The sequence below is a fragment of the Monomorium pharaonis genome, chromosome 9, assembly GCF_013373865.1.
Source record: "Monomorium pharaonis isolate MP-MQ-018 chromosome 9, ASM1337386v2, whole genome shotgun sequence".
NCBI lineage: Eukaryota > Metazoa > Arthropoda > Insecta > Hymenoptera > Formicidae > Monomorium > Monomorium pharaonis.
Genome location: NC_050475.1, coordinates 7,251,270 through 7,276,748, shown reverse-complemented (window position 1 = coordinate 7,276,748; position 25,479 = coordinate 7,251,270). Strand labels below are relative to the sequence as shown.

General features: G+C 37.4%; 1 protein-coding gene across 2 annotated transcripts in view; it reads left to right on the top strand.

The window, feature by feature from the left end:
• The window catches only part of LOC105830147, a 37,751-nt gene extending 12,490 nt beyond the window's left edge, over positions 1-25,261 (top strand). For both annotated transcript variants that reach the window (XM_036291764.1, XM_036291763.1), the window contains one exon: positions 24,156-25,261. In XM_036291764.1, coding sequence (XP_036147657.1) covers positions 24,156-24,398 — 243 coding nt within the window. In that variant the 3' untranslated portion in view covers positions 24,399-25,261. The remainder of the gene's footprint in view (positions 1-24,155) is intronic.
• The last annotated feature ends 218 nt before the right edge of the window (positions 25,262-25,479 follow it).

Sequence of the window (25,479 nt, the reverse complement as noted above, 5' to 3'; positions counted from 1 at the left end):
CGAATCAATTTTCAATATTCGTCGAGTATAATTCGGACGATCGAGTACTCGAGAATAACAATTAAAATGTACGATTGCACCCACATAAGTCGCTTATTCACATTTGTATTTCGCGGTATTCGCGGTTTAATCGTGAAACCGCGATTTAATTTATTTTTACGTTTGCAACTTCGACAGGTTTATAATTTTGCGAGGGAAGGGAGGGGTGAAGCGCGATTATTTATCTTCTTCTCGCGCCGCCCTCTGCGCGCGGAAATCAATTGCATATCAATTATAGCGCGCATCGAAGCGCATAATTCGATTCCTTGTGATCCAGAATCCTCGCTCTCGATAATCGCATCAGGCATGTCATATGCAGGCAGATTTGCATGCGCGATGATAGGCGGATGTGCTCGCGTTGTATTACAATCGAGAGGCTGCGCCGTGAGCATTAGAGACGGCACACGGTGTTTAATCCCGGTGCTTAATGATCTCCTCGGCGCAATAGTATATAGTTCGAGCGCAAACGTGCTAATCTAAACCGGGGGTAATTAAACCGGGAAATTCGCTAACGTAGCTCTAACGAAAAGAAGCTATTTCAGCATTAATAGACAATGAACCGCCGTTAAGGTAACTGCGTCTATTATCGGTCCCTTCTCTTACGTCATCGTTTCATATTTTATATATAATTTATTTTGCAGTTAAAGAAATTCCGCGAGGATCAATTTTAAATTCAATTGTATTCATTTCCAATTACCCTTTCGAGATTTTTTTTTATGCGGCACAATTTATTTATCATATTAATAGATACAATTGCATTTGTCCCAATCTTTTATCACGATCTCCGTGAGTTCAGTCTTAAATACGATTACGCAAGATATCGCGCGACTTCCAGATAATTAGGTCGACGAGGAAGAGCTCTCTTGAAAGAGATAGAGATCCTCTCGCTCTCTCAAGATCTCTCTTCCGGCGCGAGAGATAATCCCACTGATAACTGGGCATAATCGGGCAGTTAGGCGCGTGCAAGACGGGAAGGTGGTGCCACGGCGCGAATACGTATATATATATATATATATATATATATATATACATATATATACTGTGCTTAATGACGTTATTAGGGCACTAATTGTCGCTCTAACGAAGTGCGAGTCTCTCGGCGCTGAAGCGAATTCAGTCCCGCCGCCACCGCCGCCGCTCCATTCGGGACAGGTTGATAGAGACTAATGCTCGGTTTTGTCGGATGCAAAATCGTCTACCGAGTAGGTTACCGTGTGAGCACGATACGGAGTGAGCGACGTGTGCGATGTGCCGGTCTCTCTCGCCTAATTGCGCGACCGGGACGCGCCGATTTCAAGAACGATCGGGCAGCCGTTAGCACATTAAGTCTCGGTATAATAATAATAATAATACGCCGTTTCGCGTAATTAACTCTCTGCGTAATTGACTTCGCGATTAATTATTCTAATCGTGAAAGAGCCGTCGGTGGAAACGTCGCTTGCGTCTTTCGCTGCTAAAGTTGATCTCGTAGTTGTACGACAAATATTTAATTTTGCGTTAATTCAGCATTGTAGAAAATATAGATTGGACATTATATATGGCATTACGTATCTGTTGCTATTACAAAGTAATAATTATGATTGCTTTTTAAGGGAGTATTATAATCCAGAGTGTATTTTTTAAAAGAAACTACTGAATTCTTCTACACTAATATACAGCTGCATATTGAACAGATATCTATAAATTTTAGTATGGCTAAATGTTTATTATCTTTTATGTTACGTAAATTTTAAAACATTTTGCAAGGTGGTTGACATAATTTTTTCGGAAACTAATTATCGACTTCGTATACTTACACATGTAAAGTTTATGTTTATTACCTGAATTAGGATTAAAGAAAAACATGGGGAATTATTAATATGGCACGGTTTTAAAAATCATCAATTTTTAACAAAATTGACTAATTTTAACATTTATGAAAAAATAATTAATTGCTAGATCGTAATTATCAAAGTTTACAAGCAATAAACAGACATGTGTTTTACAAATATAGTCGATAGCTTTAATAGTTTCTGAAAAATCGTGTCAGCTAACTTGAAAAATGTTTGTTTTCATTAAATTGACGTAACATAAAAACTAATAAACATTTAGCCATGTTAAAATGTCAGGCAACTGGAAAAATGTATAATTTATTTTTAAATTTACACAATAAAAAATTAATAAACGTTTAGTATCAAAATTGTAAATATTTACTAAATATAAACAAAAAAACATAGAAAAATGTATACAGTAGTTTTGTCTAAAACAATTTCCCCCCCAAATTTTTCGCGCTCTGGAATGTCTTAAATAAACTAAAAAAAAAATAAAGGTACCCTCTATTTTATTTCTCAGAGACGTTCTATTTTACAACATTCTATTTAGCTTTAGGTAAGTTTCATGAAAGTGTATTTTTCTGCTCGCTCCTGTTTCCTATTATCTTTTGGAGCTTGCCCCCGCGGAACGTCAATAAACGCTTACCGTTCGTTCATTCGTTTATTCAAATACGGACGATTTGGGCGACGCGCGGGAATTGGAATAAAAACCTCGATGGCCGGCGCTCGGCTGCCGGCAACATCCACGGACATTCGCGCGTTCGCTGAAAACGACCCGGGCCACGCTCATGAAATCGAATGAAACTAACTCACGACGCGCCATTTCCGGATATCGTTTAGTTCCATTAGCGTCACGCCGAGCGGTCTCACATGTAGCAGCGGCGGGCGCGCGCTGTACGTCGCGTACACCTATGTGCGCGACTAATGAACTGGCATCGCCCGATTAACCCCGTACCGTCAGGATATTATGTAGCTCCCTACCTCTGTTGCACGTACACACGTACACACAGCAAGCCGCGCTCGCTCTTTCTTCGTGTACGTCAACGCGATACGTCGATACCGCGCCGTGATCTGCCCGCGATGCACATATCTATATGTAAAACGCACGCTTGCAAGTCGATACTCGAAGGTACGCAGCTCTAGCCAAGGTAATTAAGTTTGCCCTGGAATATGCACTAAGGGAAGGGGGGGGGGGAATTATTGCTTAATTCTCAGATTGTTCCTATTTTTGATCGAAGGGAAAGATGGAATAATTTCGTACAAAAGAATAAAGTTAAGAATGTAGATATTATAAGAATATAGATTTATAACTTGAAGACTATTTTTTGAGCCACTTGTGTTTTTAAAATTTTATAAATTATGTACCTTTTGTATAAACGGAAAATAATGTTTGTATAAACGGAGGAAAAAGAGAAACGATGGAAAAATCATGATAAAAGCAATGTCATAGATATTTGTAAAAAGTGAAAAAGTATATTTAACAGGTTTGATTTTAAAAAATTAATAAAATGCGAATGATAACATTGATAATAAACTAGTCAATTATTTAAATTTTTTTAATTTTATAATTGGTGATTTATAAATTATATAATTATCTAATATTACTAACATGGAGCAAGATTGAATAAACAGGAAGCAATATTTAATTGAACGAATGATGGAAAAAATGATAAAAATTTATTATAAAGAAGTTTATTTATATAATTATTATAAAAGAATTGTAAAGCTATTTTAATTTTAACGGATATTACTTGTAGGGCTGCGTTCGGAAACATCACCTGAATGCTCTCGGATATCATTCTATCATTGTTGTTCGTTGAATGTGAGACAAGGATAGAATGATACTCAAGAGCACTCGGGTGACATTTCCGAACGCAGTCCAAATCTATTTTAGACGGTATACACATAATTCATGTCAGATTTCGGGACAGATAAGATTTTATTTCATATTTTATTTGTAACTTTACATACCGTGTATTTTTATATGTGGAGGAAGATCGCCAATACTGGTACAGATCTGAAACGGCATTCCTTTATTTCTAAACGTTGCACCGTATTGATACTAATAAAAACATGATCTGCTTAGATAACTAAAGAATCAAAAATCTAATTTATATATTCATTCACGCTACATGTTGCATCTTGCAGAACGGTATAAAATATTTGTATTATCGATGAAAAAATGTTTTATGTACATCGAAGTGGAAAGCTTCTAGGAATTCTCGTATGCATTAACTTGTAAATCAGTTTTGGAGCCCAATTTCTCAGAATCAGTTAATTTTTTTATTACGTTGCATTAATTATAATAAAATATGAAACAGCATTATAAAAACTGTTACACCACCTGATAGAAGACACTTTCTAGGTTTTACATTTATGTTTCCAAAATTATACTCTTTTAGTTTTTGCTTAAGAAATACTATTAAAAAACAAATTAGTATATCAGCATTGGCGAGCATCCCTTATGTTTCGTGTACATTTTAATGTACATACATTTTACATACGCGCGCGTATTCTACTTCTTCAAATATTTTTCTTCAATTATACATAAAATAACACATAAAATTAAACAGAATTCTATTTTGAATCCCGACAGAAATTTCAGATTATAAATCTATCATAACATATTAAAAATCGTCTAAAATGAGAATTTCAAGGAAATCCAGACGGAATAAATTTCCCGAATAAAATTGACTCGTTGTTCAAATTGAAATATTTTTAAGTTACAAATATAATTATCGTTTTGAGATCGAGATGTTACCGGCGGGCGTGAGAAGGTCGGACAAACAAGAGTGGTTTCTAGTCGGATGAATGGTGGTCGCGGTGAATATCTGCGAGAGAGAGAGAGCGAGAGGGCAAGAAAGACAACGGGGCGCGGTGCGCGAGGAAGGGATACACGGCGGAGAGGACTGTGTAGGGATATATCCTCATGTATAATTCACACCTCGAGCGCCATGCTTCCACCGCCATTGGTCGAGGCTCACTCTGTCGCTGGTTTTACGAGAAAATCTAAGGATCAAGCGCGCATACATACACATGGAGACCGGCGGCGTATGTACACGGAAAGCCCGGGGGGGGGGGGGAGGGGAGGAGGAAGAGCCAAGAAGAGAGTGAATTGACGTTTCTTGCGGTTCCGCAATCCGCATACAAAAGCTGATTTTGCGCCCTCCTTCCGGCCGCCGCTTCTCCCTCGCCGTCGTTGAGTGATCGCGAACAACGTGATAAGAATCCAGCGGGTATTCGCGACGAATAATATCTACGGATGCGAGAATTTGTTGCGCCGGATTATTAAATCATATACGATAACGTTTTAACGTGCTGCATGTGTCGCGGACGCTGAAACATCCATTTTCTTTTTTCTTTCAAGGACTCTTACATTTACGGTGCATCAGTAATGTTTTTCTTTCTCTCTTCCACTCTCGTCTTTCCTTCCGCTCCGTACGAACATAATTAATTTCGAAGGATTTTCTTTTTACGTCGTACGCCAAACGCGAAGCGTCGCAAAACGAGATTACGGCCCTTCGATTCCGGAACAAATAATCTCGTCAAAAGTGGTACCGGGAAACGAAACGGCAATTTCGATTGCTCGATTCCAATGAAATGATACTTCGTCGCCGCGATGCGATTCAGCTTCGTAAGTACATATCGAACGTGATCCCCGTCGTTAAAAGCAATTGAACTCCAACTGAACGCACCCGCAATATCTCTAACATTACTTTTTATCGCGCGCGCGAGGGGGGGGGAGGAGGGGGAAACTTTTCCCAACTTTATTAGAGGGTGTTTCCGGGCCCGAGAGAGAGTTCCTGCGATTTGAGAACTGCGATTCTGCGCACTCGTTCCGGTTGGCTATCTAATATCACGGTTCGCCACACGAACACCCATAAAAGCGATTATTGTCCAATGATAGTTCTTTCTCTCTGCCCTTCGCTCTGTCTTCGCTTTCTTGCCCGTACTCTCCTTCTCCTTCCCTCTCTCTCTCTCTCTCTCTCTCTCTCTCCGATGTCTCTTAATAGCGGCGAAGTGTTGGTAGCAGATGCCGAATTTCACGTCTCCCTTAATGTACCGAGTGCGAGAGCGATAATACCGCTATCGGAACTTCCGTCTCGGTATTGCCATCTAAGTTATCGAGCTATCGACGTGTCGGATGCGTGTCGAAGTGGCATTGTTATCGTCACCGTTCGCCCCGTATCGCGTCCTTTGCAAGACAGATTATTTGCAAAGCTCCGTAAGTTCCAAGAAATATCTTTATCAATATCAATTATAATTTTCCCAAAGTTCCAGATTTTTTAATTAACGGCGCAATAAATTTTTCTTTTGTTTTTCTGGCGACTGGTTTTTGTTAAACGTTACGTTTTTTCATAGTTTCCGGGGATAATATGTTTTCCAAAGTGCATGCCAGTTAGGTTTTGAAAATGACCTCGAATTATTGCACTTCGAATCCTCCGTACTGGACCCATGAATCTTTTCTCGAATTTAATTAAGGACTTGCGGTGCCACGGGTGGATGATAATAATAAAGCTTTTCCAAGGGTAATCTGGTACTTTGAGGGGCGGTAGGATACAGCGGGTGGAGGGAAGCGGCTGGAGGGGGAGGGGGGAAGGGATGGATGAGAGAGGACGAGGTGCCGTTTCACACAGGTTCGAGGCTTCACTACAGTTTATGACAAGGGTGGGTTTAAGAGGAACGTCGAGGGTTAAAGGGGGATAACTAAAGTAATTAGTGATGGTGAGCGAGAGCCAACCCCTTTCTTGGCTGTGCCTACACCCTTATCCCTCTCAGCGCCTTTAACGAGATGAAGATGTTGATTTATCACGGGAGCCCGAGATCTCAGAAGCCACGAAGACTCACTTTTGTTTTATATACAGAAGATTAATATTACATGTCGTATGTTCTTTATATATTTTATATGTAGGTGTAAAATATTATATATTTTATTTCTATACTTTTTTCATTTCTGCAATTTTTCTTAACAATTGTACAGCAAAATCATAACTTAAAAAATTACACAAAACATTTTTTTTTTGTTTTAAGAATATCTTTATTTTCGAATAATACTGAATATTGAAATGGGATTATATAGCGTTAAACAAACATAATTTGCTTTTACATGAAGAAATTTTCTTTCATCAAGAAAGACATATTCTTATTATTCAATAATAATTTTTATAAATTGATAAAAAATATCGGATAAAAGAAATAATGATTTTTAAACCAAGAATTAGAATTTTTTAAAAATATTATTATCATCAAAGTTATATACATAGTGCTCTTCGGATGATTATTGTATAACAAGTTTTAGTACAACAAGTTTTAGTAAAAAATATAATTTTTTACTAAAACTTGAGTTTATTAAATTCTTTAAAAAAGATGAAATTATACAAACAACTTTATCATTGTTTCATATACAAGCAAATTAGTTTTAGTTTGATACTATTTTTTTCTGTGTACTAAAGAGATACGAAATAGTTGTACGAAATACTTGTACGTGATTCGTAAAGTCTACTTTGAATTTCACATTTATAGTAGACTTTGCAAATTTCAATCTGATTCGTTCGCTTCGAGCTTTTCGTACATCTCGCTCTTCTCGAGCTATTTAAGATACCTTAAAAATATATAATTCTCTAAACACGCACATTTAATTAAGTGGACGGACACACAAGTTAGAAGAATTCGTGATATTTTAAATTAAGAGACGCAGCTTTTCATTTCCGCCTTGGGGGATATTGAGACAGCAGCGCAGCGTCTTGTCAGAAATCGCTCTCGCGTCGCCCGTAGGTAGAACTCATCAACGCCGTCGACCTTAAATTATCTGGAATTATGAGGAGGCCGGCCACTTTTATGCCCGGGACGTCTCCGTTATGTCGGAAACGACGGAAAAATTAAAGAGAGCCCCCGGGGGCTTGTTATCTTTTTAATAATCAGAACCGACGGGCAACGGGGCGGCGGTTTCCCTTCTTCTTCTTACAAGTTGCCAGAGCTGTCAGAATCACGCCGCGAGCTTAATTCGCGATATAAAAGCCACGGATCCTAGTTGCGGCGCCCGGCACCGATTTCACGGAACTTACCCGACGTCGCCCGAATCGGCCGTCTCGTCGGTTATTCGTGTACCAGCAAAAATTGCCGAGTTCTTTAAGCTGCCACGTCATATTGGGGAGAGGAGACTGGAGTCGGCCTGTCACAATTTTTGAATCGTAATTTTTAGAGAAGAGCAGTGAGCAGGAAATGTTTAAATGCTATATATTCATATCTCTTACGTATTAAAAAGGCATTGAATATATTATCGTTACTTAATTTTAAATAAGGCTGCGGAAACGGTTAACGCGCCAGTTCACGCCGACAATTAATCCCACATTCGGGAATCTTAGTGACTATAATTTATATTGAATTCTGAAACTCCCCTTGTCGGATTGGTAAGTTATATATTTTCACTGCTTCAACAACTGCTTTCCAAGTAATATCAGGCGGAATTCTACCGCTATTCATCTCTCTTTCTTGTTTAATATATATAATGCTTACAAAAAAGTGAAAAAATAAATATTAAATCACAATTTCAGTCGAGATAGACTATATGCCATGGGATACTTGCAAATATTAAATATATTTGTAATGTCTTAAACGCAATCTCTAAACGACCGTTCGAGACATGTCGATCTAAAATTGTTGCTAATCTCGACTCGTTCCGATCAATCTAACCACTGCCGTCTTTAGTAAAATAGATTATATTCAAAATTTTGTTACAGTAATGAGTATCTCTCTGACTGCAGCAAAATTAAGACATGTCGTTTTCTATGATTATAAGGAAATTATTAATTGCGATATTCCGCGCAAAAAGAAATCGAAATTAATAGCATTTATTCCGCGCATGCGATACCGTCGATTAGTATCTCGATCTCGAAAGAGAGGCGATTAACGCCATCGCGTTAAGTTCCATCTGTGTCTTACTTGAGGTCTTTCTAAAACTTTGCGAGTTTAGCAACGCCTATCTAATCAAGGGACGCACAATGCCGCTATTTACGCCGAGATATTCTCAAGCATTGAATTAAATCTCCCGACGAGATCCTTATCCTTAGCCTCTTCATTTCTTCGTCTTGGCCGTCGTAGGGTGAATGTCCCGCTCCGAGAGATCCGCGAATTATATTAAAGAATGAGGGGAAAAATGATTCCACCCTTATGCTGCTGGCAGCCTATTTAATATCCCCGAAAGAAAATACCGACGGTTCCGCGTATAAAGCGGCGTTGTGGAGAATTTTTTTTTTTTTTTGCGTGCGAAGGAGGAAGCGATTCTTTCCAAATTGGCAATGCAATTTACCCTCTCGAGCGATTTGGAGCGCGATGGACAGTTAACGCGTCTGCCAAATGGACGCAAAAGTTATGTAAAATAACGTTAAGCACTTACATTCACAATGGCGGGGGAAAAAGCGTTTCACGGAGAATTAACTCGATCGAGAGACGGAGGAACAAAGGGCAGGGAGGGGTGGAGGGGAGGGGAATTGCAAACGCGATGAATTTGAGCAACGTTTAATTATTATCGCGACGGGAGGCGAAAGAGGTGTATAAGCGCTCTCCTCAATTCAATTTCCACGCCGGTTTCTCGCAGATCGCCCTTTCCCACGGCACTGACGTTGACACGTTAGATAGATCGGCCATTAGGTTTGGCGTTTCGAGAGGAGGATATCGAGTTTCCCGGATTCCGTCGGTCAAATCAATTTGTAGCCATTAGGTCCGCCGTTGATTCAAGTTTGCCTTGGCAAGCTTTTACGAGAGCAATCCGCCGCCGTCGCCGCCGCCGCCACCGCGGCTCACCGCCAGCGGGCGAGCTGACCCGACGAGAGAGCCATAGCCGACCTGTATTTGCACAAACGTCGAAGAGCTTCGAGACGGAGATATGTACGTTTGATGTCCGTCGCGAGGAGAACCTCTGTTCCTCGTGTATCCAGTTGCAAGGTACACACTGGACTACGCGATAACGCGAAACTCACCGACGATCGGCGATCATCTTCATAGCGTCGTTCTCGGCCATTCAAGCTTTTCGATATAACTTTTTGCAAAGAGTCTCATAACACAGCCGTATCGGTATATTAAAAGGAATACTTGTTTTGATATACGGAGGTTCTTTGTTGCTTAAATTTATTTCTCTATAATGTATCGAATTATTAGTTTCTTTTCTTATTGTATAAAATTAAAAGGTAAAATTAAAAGTTTTAATATAATTTAAATATACAATGTTTTAAATGTATGTACATAAAAGAGAAGTAAAAATTAACATATAATTAAGATATAATTAAATGTATGATGTCTTACAAATCACGTGTTGAGTTTAAATATTTGATTCCGGATAATTTGGGGAAACTGAAAATTTTTAGAATAAATGGCAAGATTTAAAATTAAGCACGAAAGTAGAAAGTATTTATTTAATATTTAACTAAATAAATATATTTTTGTGTACTAAACAACAAAGCTTATAAAATGAAAAGATTTAGAATTGAATATTTTAAAAATAAAAACAACATAATGATTAAAAAGTAATACTAAACAATTTTAAGAAATATACAATTTCTTTGAAATAAAATTATTACGAAAAGAATAGATCTATCATCTATTTTCAGTAACAGAGAAATGCATCGGTTTACAGTTTCGTCTACAATGATTTTATGTCATTTCGTATTATGGTATAAAACAAGTACAAAAAATGTATAAATATTATTAATAATATATTTACTATTGTTTAAGCTGTGCAATTTGCAAAAGAAAATCATGCACATTTCATTCTCGTTATTAAAAAATTTGTTATTAACAGATTTTAAATAGAAAAAGATGAATGTGAGTTTTTATTTCTTTAATTATCTAAATAGATAATATTTTTATCAGTATTACTACAACGCAACGTTTAGTTTTCAAGAAATAATGAGAGCTACTTTAAAAGACTTGTATCTATACTTGTAATCTTCCTCTTCACAAAAGTGAAGTTCTCAATCATTCCTATTTTATCATGCAATTATAATCACAAATATCAAACACTTTTTTTTCAATGTAATGTGGGAATTAGAAAAAGTTAAAGAATAAGTTAAATGCGGAGATTAAAATTAGTCTACATTGGTAGAGAGAAAATGAACACGAATCCTGCAGGCCTGGCGTTTATTCCATTGCGCGATAACAGGTTCTCGTATTCCGTCGCCCGCGCATTTTTTTATGGCGGTTCCTTCGAGTCGTTCGTATGTCAGTCTGGCGGAAGCTCATTCGTCTTGATCGCGGGTGGATCAAAGTCTAGAGAGCGGAGAACGACGTTACCCTAATCGCTCCGGCTACAATCTGCCGCGGATATTAAAAACAAAGGCCTGCCTCTCGCAGAGCATAACATGAATATAACGCCGCGCAATATCTTACGGCTTTAAGCTCTTCGGCTTAGCCCGTGGACCTTCATGCATTATGGATTTTACTTTGAGAGAGAGCTGCGCCCCGCCACTCCCATCCGCTCCGCGCTCTCGCTCGCGCCGGAGGCGGACGTGGGAGCTAAGAAACCATGAATATACAATACCACGGTATGCATATAGATCTCGCCTTTGAGAATCAACTTTAATCACTCACGGCGAGCGCGCCGGTAAAATCGAAGGCCGGGGAATCGAGAACGGCATCGATGACCCCGCGACGGCGATAGCGGGTGCTCTTCGTCCCCGTCTTTCCGCCCGTGGGGGGCAAATGAGCTTAATGTATGTCGTAAACATTAAATTTATTAATAAAAGTCGATTTTAATACACCGGGCTACCTCGGAACCGCTTCGGTTCATCCAATATAAAAAGTGATAAGATGAGCGGGCTCGAATTTTACGGCAACTTGTCGTTTGTCGGTTGTAACTTCTTAAGCTAAGGCTTTTAACCAATTAAGTGAAAAATTTTCGACTTGAGATTTAAGCAGATTGAAGACTAAAGTGAATTAATTGAACTTTCGAAACATTTCTTTCAAAGCATCCTTTACGTTTGCTTGTAAAAGATTTTGGCTTTTAATAGAAGTCTTTTATATTTATTTGTAGAAATTTGAGTATTTTCCTGATTTAAATGGATTGGATGGTATTGATTGAATGGATTTAAACATACTTTGATTATTTACACATGACTGGAGCGTATCGAATTTTTATTAAATTGATTGAAGATCTTAGATATTTCGAAATGTGAGACGATTAAACAAATATAAATCAACACATTTTAATCGTTGACGTTTTATTGTAGACCAAATGATTAATATTTTTGTGACTCATTTTAATCTTGTAATCGAACACACCAAAGATGACAAAGATAATGAACGATGTACATCAAATATTTATTTCGAATATTTAGATTTATATTATTATTATATATTATTATGTATCATATATAAACTTCTTTCTCATCAAATATAATAAGTACTGCGAAAAACGATTTTACATAAGAACTGGAAGCAAACAAAAAAAAATAAACACCTTTAAAATCAATACTTAATAATTGTGTTCAAATTTATACAGATACTCAAACGCAAACAATAGAACAATCTATAAAATTTTGATATTTTCGATAATGCTTTGAAATGTGACACATGCATAAATGTACTCTTTTCGACATTTAGAAATAATATATTTTGCAACGAGAGAACCTCGGAGCGCGACATCCACCGCGCTCCTCTCCCCTCGGCGAGTTCCTCTCGCTCTCGCGACATTTCTCCCGGAAATATCACTTCCGATTCGTGTGTCGGATCGTATTCCACTCTCGCAGCTGTAGCCCGGTTATACGACCTGCACGCAGACGGATTGTAAATTCGCAAATTGTATATCTGGATTGTAAACCTCCCTCGTCCGTCCATCCTCTTATCGCGGACTGACGTCGATTCCAGGATGTGTTCGCCCCTCTCGTTTACCGCATGGGATCGTATTCATAAAATCGAATGGGTGTATGAGGATAAATATGGGATTCTCTACGAGGACGCGTGGAAATCTGTCCCCTGCATTGCTATTCTATTGCCTTCATTACAATATTTGTATCGAGAAAAGTATTTATCAGCGCAACGCAATTTACGTCGCAATCTATGAAAACAAGTATAAAAAATCCTGTGAAAAAGGATACGCACAATAATTGCGAATAAATATTCACGATTGTTTGAAAAAGCATTAGAGATTAATTTCAATTCCATTTGGGATGACGTGTCCTAACTTCTTCCTTTTTTTTCTTAGTCGGGTGATTAGGTTCCGATTATCACGGGCATCTGTCTGTGACGATGACGACGATATTTTTCTTCGAACCGGAAAAGGGGTTTCATATACGACATCTCAAGACGCGAGAACACATGACGTTTTTCACTTTACATCAGCAATTGCCAGCTCATCTCCGGCTGAATCGCGACGCGGCAGCTTGCGCTGCTCTTTTTACTTTTACGATCTCGTACCACCCCTGATATCCGCACTCTTTTACGGAAACATTCGAGGCGTTTCCCCCTCGCATAACGCTAAACTGCCTGCTTTTATTACCCGTAATTAATCTCGTAAAGATGACCCAGGATCAAATACATTTTTTTTTAATTAAAGATTTTTCATATAATTTATTTAGTGCCGAGGCAAGAAAATTAACTGGAAAAAAACTGTGCACGTCGAAATAAACAATTTTCATTAAAAGCTGTTAAGAGACATTTGTTCTCATGTCTCTTCATTATCTTAATTAAATTAAATCAAATACAATCTTACACACTCATTGGCCTCAAAACTTTAATTCAATCTCGCAAACTCGCGCAACGAAGAGATTTCCAGCGTACCGAATTATCTCCTTGAATCGCAGAGATTTTATATTTATTTAGAATTAATAACTGGCATTACGTAAACGTTGGTATTGCACATAAATAATAGGAAAGAGATATGTTTTATTTCCCTCGTTGATGCGAAAATTCATGTTATATAAGCATAAATGCCATTAAGACTCCAAGTGAAATAATCGAATAGTCAGTTAACTCGTGAGCAAAGAGGGTGGTATAGGTGATTTTTCATATCGCCGGGCTTCAAAGAATTAAACGAGATCCGCCGGTGTTCGCAATTACGCCTTTATCCGCTTCGAGGAAAAACAATCGATTAAATCGTCACCGGGGCGGCGCGGCGCGGCGCGGCGCCGATAAATCCGCAAAGGCCCTTTTTCCCCTCTATTATCGCGCGACTTCCTTTCCATACATCAGGCAGCCGTCTGCCCTTCGCCCGCAGGATCGCGCCACACCGGCAGCTTTGTGCCGTACTTTTTACGTTTGATCCACCCCCTCCCCCTCCACGGTTTGCCCACTCTCCCTCCTCCGGTCTGGCTGACCTCACCTCGCAGTGTACCCCTGTACGGATGGCAACCCCTACTCGGCTCCCTGTCGTCCCTTTCGCCTCCACCTTCCCTCCCATTCTGCACTCTCGACCCTCCGGACCCTCGCTCCTCTCTTACCTCGTCCTTTTCACGCAGAGTCAACGCGGATGCGATGGGGAAAATTCGAAGAGAGAGAAAGAGAGAGAATTTTTTTTATAGTCTCCGTTTCCCTCGAAAAACGATCGGCGAATGGAATGAGAATTAAATTGATAAATATATGACAATGATCTGTGAGTTTTGTGGACTTTTCTCAGCGAGAAGTCAATGAGTAATCATTTTCTTTGTAAGATAAAAACACTTCTAGCGTGAATTTTATCATCGCGAAATGCGCAATTACAAAAAATTTAGTCTTAATATTAGGATAAGAAAAAAAGACGATTAATCCTGCTATGTTATGTACATACATAAAGATCGCGCAGAGAAAAAAATCTTTCGGTGTGTCCCCTCGTATGATGTATAATCTCCCTCTCCTCCTTCATGAATTCTGGAATTTCTTTTCTTTTTCTATTCTGTTCTTTTTGCGCTATTTCAGGACACAGAATCGACGAACGCATGAGAGGGAACCCTAAAAAGAGAGTTGAAGTAGTCGATGAGTGAATGAGAAAGAGTGAGAGAAAAAAGAGAGAGAAAGAGAGAGAGAGAGAGAGAGAGAAATTGGGGGTGAGCATTCGTGGCCAGACCGGCGAAGGGTGGACGGGGGAAAGGGGGGAGGGAGTCGGCAAGAGTGAGTGAGCTGAGGGGTAGTTCTGAGGCCGACGTCATAATCGATCGTCTTTTATTAAACTGCACCAGATGGCGCCACCACCGCACTAGGCACAGCGTGGATGGCACAGGGGGTTGAGTTGAAAGAGCGACCAGGAGGTGGGACGAACGTAGGGAGGGGGGAGGGAACGGGGGGTTGAGGCACGCGGGGGTGCACGAAGGGTAGGCGGAAGTAAGGGCGGGCGCGTGGGTGCAAGGAATGGGGCAGGGAGTTAAACGGAGGAGGATTTCCAGCCCGGGGTTCCTTCAGGAGGGATGGAGAAAGGATGGAAGACAAGGGAGAGAGAGCGAGAGAGGCCGTAGCCAATCGTTTAACGATTACCCACTCGCACACTCTATATAACGCCTTTCGGATGTCGTCGTTATGCTTGATCGTCGCGACTATAACGATATTTGAACGATCCCAAGGTGGACCGATCGGTTGCTGTTTAAGGGATAATCGGGGATGAACGATCGATTCTCCCGGACGCATCATTCAATTCTTTTGGATCTAACTCCAATTAAAAGATTTTTATATTATTACGGCGGGATGATCAAGATTTATTTGCTCTTCAATTAATGAGCTTTAATTAATGAGCTTTCCTTTTCATATTCATGTCCGAGGGTGAAATTTTTTTTTTTATAAATAGGATGCGTGATACCACGGTGTTTTTTGGTATTTTTATCTGTGGATAGTTTTTACTAATTTTATTACGTTTGTTAAATAAATAAATTCTCGCTTTACGATATTATATAAATATTAACTAATCAGCTCATTATATTAGTGAATGTTTCAATAATAATACGTTTCGCATACGATTGAACGTATAAAATTTGAAATAACATTTATTTAAATCTATTTTTATTTTTTATGTTTATATCTCTTTCTTCTTCTATATTATTATCAATTTGAGAATATTCTCAATGAAGTTTTGTACAACTGTATATTACGGATTACAGCTATATCGCTCTTCTTACAACTCAGGGAGAAGATATTGAAATCGACACGCGCTGCTCGCTCGCAGTTGGATTTTCCGAGGAAGCGTGCTTGAAACTCAAGTTGAGGGGTGGGCAAATCTTTTCAAAATATATACGCGAAATATATACGGCGAGTTTGACAGCTATACGTCGATGAGTCTTGAAAGAAAGAACAGAATACAAGCAGAAAAGAAATTGAAATTTCTAAATTTTCAATAATAGTCACAGGCTGAACACAAATCATTGCACGCGAGTCGCATTATTATGCAGAACAGAGATGTCAAACTCAGCTCTTATATATAGGAACAAAATAAAGAATTATAAGAGAAAGAAAATAAATAAATATAAATTTGTTCTACGTATATGTGTGTGTGTGAATTAAATTTAAGAAATTTATAAGGTATACTTAGAGATGAAAGCACCGCGGAATGCAAATGTTCAATATGATTGAAACATAATGGAAGATTATAATGAAATTCGCTGATGAAAGTAACTAAATAAAAGAGTGACCCCAAAATCAGTGATTTGTTAATCTCGTTTGGGGGCCGCGATTTTGAAACTATATTGTGTGCTAAATGTTACCTTATGACGAAGAATTCGTATTTCAAAGGGTATGAACTGACCCGTTAATTAACTTTGACTCCTCATATCTCTGGAACCAATTGTTGGTTCACTTAAAAATTTTTTTGTGATTGATACCTCGTCATAAAGTATTATTTGGCACAAAATTCAGTTCTAAAATCGCGGGCTCCAAAAAGAAGCTATTTTGGGGATCACTCTTTAGAGTCTAAGAGAAGGCTTTGACACTCATTCTTTCTAACATATTACTAATAATTTACTAATTTTTCTTTCGATCTACATGTTCCATCAAAATTTTCGCGATAATCTTACAACCTTAAGCTGATCTTTCCATTACATCAGGATTGAATATGTCTAGGTAATAATTAGAATATTTACCTTTTATTTTAAATCTTGCATCTCTTTTGGATGTTTTAAATAAAGGGAAGAGAGAGGGGGGATTCGGAGGAATCGTTTCAATCGCCAATTTCGTCGTTCGAATTCCCCAGACGAGCGGCATAAAACTGGCAACTCGCACACACACACCCCCCCGTGAGGGAAGGGGAGGAAACCGCGGGGCTTCACTTCCGATCTTCTCTCGCACCCTCGGTCCTCCCGTCCTCCCGTCCCGCTACCCTCTTTCTCTCTCTCTCTCTCTCTTTCTTTTCGTTTTGCGTTTACCGAGAGACGGCGGTGATTGATTGTCCCGTCAGCGGCAGGCAGGCCGGGAACTAACAAAAGTAACAAAGCACCTCCGTCCTGAGAGAACTACTACCACCGCTGCCCTCCTCCTCCTCCGCCGCCGCCGCCGCCGCCGCCGACGCGCGCTTTTCGGCGAAGTTGAATTGCTCGTCGCTTTACCGATTCCGTCGCCCTGTCCGATTTCATTCCCGCATGCTTAAGCTCTCTCTCCTCGTGCCGCCGCCGCAGAGTAGCTAAGAAAAACTCGCGACTTTGGGTCGAGATTCCATCACGCGTTTCTTTGCCCGACGAATTTAGAAGCGCCGTAGATGACGCGATGAAAATTTCGCGCACCCTCACGTTGATTCGATTGAGGAACCCTTCGTTCAGCCCTCTCTCGAGAAACGAGTGAATTTCACAATTTTATTTCAACACTTGGTTGCAAGAGTACATTTGATTTTATATTTGCGATTCCAGAAGTGAATTAATTAAGAGAAGGAATTACGCGCTTTAATTTCAACGTCCGCGAGAAATACGCCGCTTGTCCGTTGTTTCCCTTAAACTTCGGACGATTCTAAATTCCCCTTTTTCACGTGAAATTACCCCTGCGCGGAGAGCAAGGTGCGTTGCATCGTTTAAGGATAATTTAATCGCGCAATCGCAACGGTGGGGGAAGGCGTTTCAAAGTGTATTTGGCAAAATACATTAATTACCGCCTTTAGACAGGAGGGGATTAAATATTCCAAAACTCTACACGCGTCGCTTACGTGAACGTGTACACCTAACGTACACACGTGCACCCCGCACGCACACGCGCACCTACGCGCCCCCGATTCCCGGAGGGAATCTGTGAACGGTCAGTAAACGGCGCACGGTCTCTCGTGTGGGTAACACCCTAGAGCTAAAGAGTGTATTAGCGCGTCAGATCGTTAGGGTCTACATGGTGTCAAGCGCATACATCCCGCCGTATGAAAATTTCGAGCAGGGCGAGTATAGGTGAATTAATTCGTCGCGGGGAATATAACTTTCTCACCTTTTGGAGTCCCACCCGAGCGCGGTATATAACGCTTCGACGCATAATTAGCCCGTCGCTGCGTACCCGGGTTGCCGTTTGTTAATTTATCTACGGCGTTTAACGACACAGCGGAACCCGAGAAGGACCCTAAATGCCTCGGATACGTCTGTCGACGCTTTTTGCTGATATGTTCAATGTCAAAAGTTTGCATCTCTTATTTTAGCCTCTGCAATCATAAATTAATTAAATTAAACAATTATTAATAACAAAATTACAATTTAACATGAATTTGATACTTATAGTTGCTGACAGAATTCCACTATCGATGAAATTTCGTAACGTAAAATATAAAATGTCATATTAGAGGTAATAGATAGACATATTACCAATGAATTTCTTAATTTAGTAATTTTATGTGCATCGGTATGTGAATTTATTACTTAAAAAATGTATGTTATTTATATATTGAATAATTCATTATTAACGCTGCAAATTTCTAATCTTAAAAATATTAGCTTTATCGATTTTTTTCATAGAGATTTGGGAGCAAGAGAAGCTACGCGGAAACGAAAAAAACAAACAATTTCATTATTATACGATATTTTATGATTATTTGAAAATTCTATTTGCGACTACGATTGCGTAGTAAAAGAATTATTATTAGGGAAGATTTATTTTGTAGTTATTACTGCTATAATGTTAATAATAACAATCTTACGTTTATAGGTCCGTCAACTGCAAAAAATGTTATCACAAATTATACACTCGGTAATTTGAAATATTAGTAATGTAAAATATCAAAATGGATGATAAGCAGATTTATTGAATTAATGGAAATAAATCTATGTTTTAAGAAATTATGTTTTTTTTTTGTTTATCTTTGTTGGTCTTAATTTATCTTGAATTTTGAATAAGTGTTTTTATTTAATTAATAAATGCAATCATAAATATAGTGAAAATAACTACTTTTTTGCATTCGCTATTTACATAGTAATAAAAAACAGGAATGGAATTTGCATGATTAAAACAAGTATAAATATATAATTGGCACTGCAAATTATAATTAAATTATAGTTGGAATTATTTTTTCTGTTAATATAAAAGAATAATAATATATAAAAGAATAATAATAATGCATTTAAAAACTGAGTTTTAATTAATTTATTTCACTTTTTAAATTTGAGAGTCTCGAGATATCTAACGTTTTTTAAGATTAGAAATTTACGACGTTAATAATGAGTTCAACATATAAATATTAATATTTCAAATTAATAAATTCACACACAGGAGCATAAAATTAATAAATTAATAAATTTATGGTAATATATCTATCTAATATGACATTTGATATTTGTTACGAAATTTCATCGATAGTGGAATTTCTGTCAGCAACTATAATCAAATTCAATGTGATTTGTGTCAATGCTATCATAAATATTAATAATAAAATTATAACCAATGAAATTGGTTATAATTTTATTATTAATATTTATGATTGTAGAAGTTAAAATAAGATTTTATATTTAAATATTCTAATTTAAATAAATTTTAATTTAATTTGAGTATTATCAAAATATCCTGCGATAAAAAATTTTCGCAAGACTGAAATAATAACGAGTTATTCGAGTGTATAAATTGTTTATGATTTTTTACGCTACAGATTGTAATGCTAGCATTAAGATTTCTTTATCTTTTGCCGCCTGTGAAATTTAATATTTATTACGAAATTTCGTAACGGATTTCTATCAGCCGTATTTCTATCAACAACTACAATCAAATTCGCCGTAATTCGCGATGAATTGATTTCGGCACTACGTGCGTGTGAACTGTGATTGACTTCTGGTTAAACGCGTATTCTGCAATATTACAAGCGTTAGGTATAAATGCTACAAATATTATTGACACGCAATTGGACGAGCGGCGAGTCAGCGCGTTACACCGATAAAACAAATCATGTAATTGATAGAATTATTAGTGTCGCGTTGAGGTCTCTAATGATGCCGGGACGGATCGCGGGTACGCGAATACGTTTACATTAATGATTTTATTACTTGTTTTGGCACTTAACGAGCAGCCCTCGCGATAATAATTCGCGAATAATGAATATGACGGGCTTATAATCCGTAAGAGATTGATATCGCGATCTTAAAAAAAAACTTCTTCGTAACTTCAAAAGCAATTACTTTATACCGTTTTCTTTTACCTTCTTAATGTTTTAATGGAAAAACCGCGTTTATTTAATGTTTCAGTAACCATACTCTTTTAACTTTTGATAATAAATCATGTTTCTCTTCAATCCTTCATTTCAAAACTCGCACAGTATTTAACAGGATTTTATAGAAATAAATAATAACGGATTAAAGAGAGTCTCGTTATAACAATATCAATAAAATTTTTTTTCGTCACGTCCAGATATTTTCCACTCGAATATGTTACAGGAGTCCTCTATAATTTGCAGATATTACAATAATTACTCTTTATTAGAAGCTCTTTATCGCGGTGGCGGCTCGAACGTCCACGGGATACGTGTACGTATGTACCTAATTAATAATGATAATTAAACGCGGATGAATCGTGCTATTTCAAGCGGCGGAATGAAAGCTGCCTTTATTACAGAGGCTCGGCGATTAACGATGCACGATTATGATCGCGGCCGTCCGCGCTTTGAATGGCGTTCGTGTAAACAAGTCTGCTCGACGAGCGCTGCATATGCGCTCATGGCCGTGGCTCCTTTCTCAATGCGCGGCCGATCCCCGGCGATCTCGCTATAAAGCGGAAAAACACATTAACGCGTCAAAACCCGTTTTAGCTCGCGCGGTGTCAAGCGCACACGCCTGCCTCCTCCCTCGAGTGACCGGGACACCGGGGACGGGACGGGGGGGGAGGGGGGGAGGGAGGGATGCGTGCATCGAAAATATCCGCGTAAAACGTTTTCATGGGATATATTAAAAAATAATAAATTACATTAAATTTCAATCTCTCTAGGTCGAGGGCCGGTATTAATGATGGCGCGCGGTGTCAAATGCACGCACCGCGCCCGGCCGAATGCGTTGCGTGCGCCGAATAAGATATACGTTGCGAAAGTGTCGAAAATTTTGCCCGCGTCATCCCGGCCCATCGTCCACCGGCGCGTGAAACACTCCAGGGGGGGAAAAAATTATAAAATTTTTTTTTTTCACCGAGTTACGAGAGGACCGTTAAATTATGCACGGCCAAAGAGCGATACGTCCCGCCCTGTCTGATCGCCGCTCTGTCGTTCCACAATGCTTCGCGGGACGAAATATTTTTTCATCAAGTTTTTTCGCGGTTTTTTTTTTAATACCTCGATTTATATAAATCACAATTTTAATTAATTTGCAGAAATAATTAGAGAGAAATGCATATTATATTTAATGAAATTACTTGTAGCACGTGACGCGCAATCTCTGCGATTTTTAAGTGTATTATTCAGTTATTCTTGATTTTTCATATAATGATTTTATTTCGCGCCCACTTTAGACGATCTGTAATTTGCATCGGAACTCAGGATAAAAGATTATTTATGCGTGTAACGCGAAAAAACTTTTTAAAGAATTGGATCACACACACACACACACACACGAAATAATTTATTTTAAAATGCACACGTGCGTTTATACATCAAAGCACAGCGTAGAAGAAAGTTATCAATACTGATTTAAGCAACTTCCTGAAGCAACATCCTCTTATTTTTCGAAAACAAAACTGTTGTATTTTATTAATGCTGACAAAAAAAAATGACCTGTTTGACTAATTAAACCTATAGTTCATACAGTCATAACTTTGGATTTGCAATAATAAATTCACGCCTTAATTTTAATTTCTTTTTAATTGATTATATTTAAATAATAATAAATAATCAGTTTTTTTCGATCAGTTTGTTACTTTTATTTTGTGTATATTGAAGTTTTTGTTTTGTGTAAAGATAAAAATGATGAATGTTTATTATACATTTAAAAAACTACAACAGAAATATATTAATTATCCTTGCTTAAAACGGAATTATTGAAACAATTATCTTACGATAAAAATATGAAATTAATTATGAACAATATAGACAAAAATTCCCAAATTATCTTATGTTGTTATTATCAGGTTTGATTAATATAATTTTTTTTTACCAATTTTATGTAACTGATAATAATTTAACGATGCAGTTTTAATCTATTTTTATAAAATAAAATTTATGATTGAACATGTTTAGCAAAACTTTTACATTTATTTTATATACATATATACATTACAATTATTATAAAAATTAAGTCGATATTGTTGTAAAATTAATCAAGTTTTCTGCATTATGCACCACAAGATTATTACTACAATTTGACAATTCATGCATGTTTACATATATTTATTCATCATTTTATAATAATTATTACAATAATTATAATTATTTAGTCTATTTATTATGTTATTCATTATTTCTTGATTACATAATGTGTACAAATTAGTACTAAATGAGAAGAGAAATAACATGAAATATGTTAAATAGTAACTTTAAGTGAATTTTGTCAACTTTCCCATCAACAATATAATTTCTCCTTACATTCTCGGTACAAAATATTATCGCGCTTTTTAATGATTCCGTATCGGGACTTCAGAGAAAAAATGAGAGCAAAAAATGAAAAACGCAATCGAAACGAACGGATTTGCAATCGCCTCTAAAAACAAACTTTTGGACGGAAGTGGTTTTCGTTTCCGATGAAACGTCTGCGAATTATCGAACATCCACGTCTCGCGGTATCAATCAGGGATAGCGCGAAGTGTTGTATTCGTGTGAGCGAGCGCGGACCCCCCGAAGGTAGTGGGTCCGTGATGGTGTCAAGCGCACGCCATCATCACGGCGGCGGCGGTGGCGAACAAATGAAAATTCGGAAAGCAACTTAGGTAGATCAATCCGCGCAACTGGGGTCAATGATTCGCTCAAAGTACAACACGTATAATAAAGTGGCTAATGGGGCAACTACAGGACGGCATAATGGACGAGAGAAACAAGGTTGGGCGAGAGACTTTCGGGGGTGCTCGAGTGTGCATTTGACGTTGGCCTGTTCATCGGCTCCTTAACGCGGGAAAATAACAGTTTCTCTCTTCATCGATTACATACACTGATTACATACGCTCTGATACGCACTGTACAAGATGCGTATGTTATTTCGTAAAATAAACCTTTTTGGATTTGCGGAATGTGAGCGTGTCGATTAAATGCGAACCGATCGTATGAATCAGATTTACAGGTCTCTTAAACCATATCGCCTTTGAAAGTATCGAATTTATGAATTAAAATAATTCAAAATGTAAAGTTGCAAAGAATCATTAACTGAGATTTTTTAATATTTTATCGAGAGAGAATAATCAATCAAATATTTATATAATAATAACTAACAATAATGATGGAAAGAGATAAGGACATCGACATAAAATTTACTTTTTTACTTTTAATGTGGACATAATTTTTACTCATATTAATTATTACTTTATTTTACTATTTATTCATATTTTGTGTGTGCAATAAAAATTACTCATATTATTCATATTACTATTTTACTATTATTAATCAAACTTACGTTAATATCATTGTAATAAAATTTGTGATGGTACGTTTGGGAAACTTTATAGACTATAAAATTGTTTAATCTTTATAATAATGGCAAATACATATATATATATATATATATATATATATATATAATATAAATTAACATATTTCTTATTAGCAAGCAAAAACCAAGATAATCTGTTAAAAATCAATTTTTTAAAAAACAAGACTAAAGTCTACAATGCAAATTTCTTATTTATTTCATATTTTTGTCACTAAATGTAAACATATAAATGATGAAGTACAACTTAAACTTTTCATTCTTATTTAGAATAAACATTTGCGATTGATATATTATTCAATAAATTATGAATAAGTCATATCTTTTATGGCATGTTGGTAATGGATTAATACATTTGCAGGTAAAGATTTGGTTTCAAAATCGACGCATGAAGTGGCGAAATAGTAAGGAGCGGGAGCTGCTTGCGACCGGCGGCTCGCGCGAGCAAACGTTACCAAACAAGAACAATCCGAATCCGGATCTGAGCGACGCCGACGGGGATCGACCGAGGATGGACCTGAGTGATGTAAGCCCGCTCACGAGTCCGCAAAGGCCCGAGGAACAAACGGAGAACGAAGAGGATGAGGAGATCAATGTCACGTGATAAAGCTCACCGCTGGACCTAGCATCCCTCGTTTACCTTCCGACGACAAGTGATGACAATTTTCTTAATCTGTGTGACCAAGTAGGCTACCGGTCGGACCAAAAAGGAAAACAGATTTAAACGAAACACAGATTGACGGGCACTTGGAAGAATTGCGGAAATTAATTCAGTTTTTACCTAAGTTTCCCATTTATACATTATTCTAATACATCAATTTTATTATCAATTTACTACATATAGAAAATATGCATTTTTTTCTCGAAATACTTCAAACTACTTTACATGCAACGTGATGTACTTTACATGTAAATCCAAAAAATATTAATTTTAATCATGCATTTACTGACTGATTTTTACTGATGACTATACATATTCGCAAATAATTGCGGTTATTACAGGGTGTTCTATATTTATTATACGAGCAGAATAATGTGTTAAACACAAGTTGCATGTGATGTTTCATACCATTCACAATTTTCAACGACAATCTTCAATTGTTTAGCGGTCATCGATTTGTCCTCAATATTTTTTTCTCTCAGAATTACACGAGTCGTGGCCTATTATTCGATAACAGCAACACGTGTCGTCGCTGATAGTAAAAAGAAAATACGAATGACGAATGAAGGATAAGAATGAAGAATGATGTATTATATTGTAATTAGCGCGATGGATGTACCTTTCAAGGAGTCTTCTATAAGCCATTGTGTAAGGTTGTATTAGACATAACGTTACGATTCTGGAAATATGTACCTAACTCCACTCATAATGCGGCCACACGTGGCCAGATTCAAATGTAATTACATTCATTGTGATTCAATATAATCTATGTAATATATTGAAATAAAACTGTCTATGCTAAGCGATTTATACTTTTAATGTTAATATAAACGAAGTTCCAGATCTAACTCATCCAACTTTGTTTCATCCCGATAGACTTAATAGATTTTAATACATAATAAGTTTTCTTCACATTTTTTCTTCTCTAAAATTGTTTTGCAAGTAATTAAGACTATAGAAGTTAAGAAAATCAGTTCGTCGTGTAAGAATTTATATATTTTTCAATCGATTCTCAGAATATAAA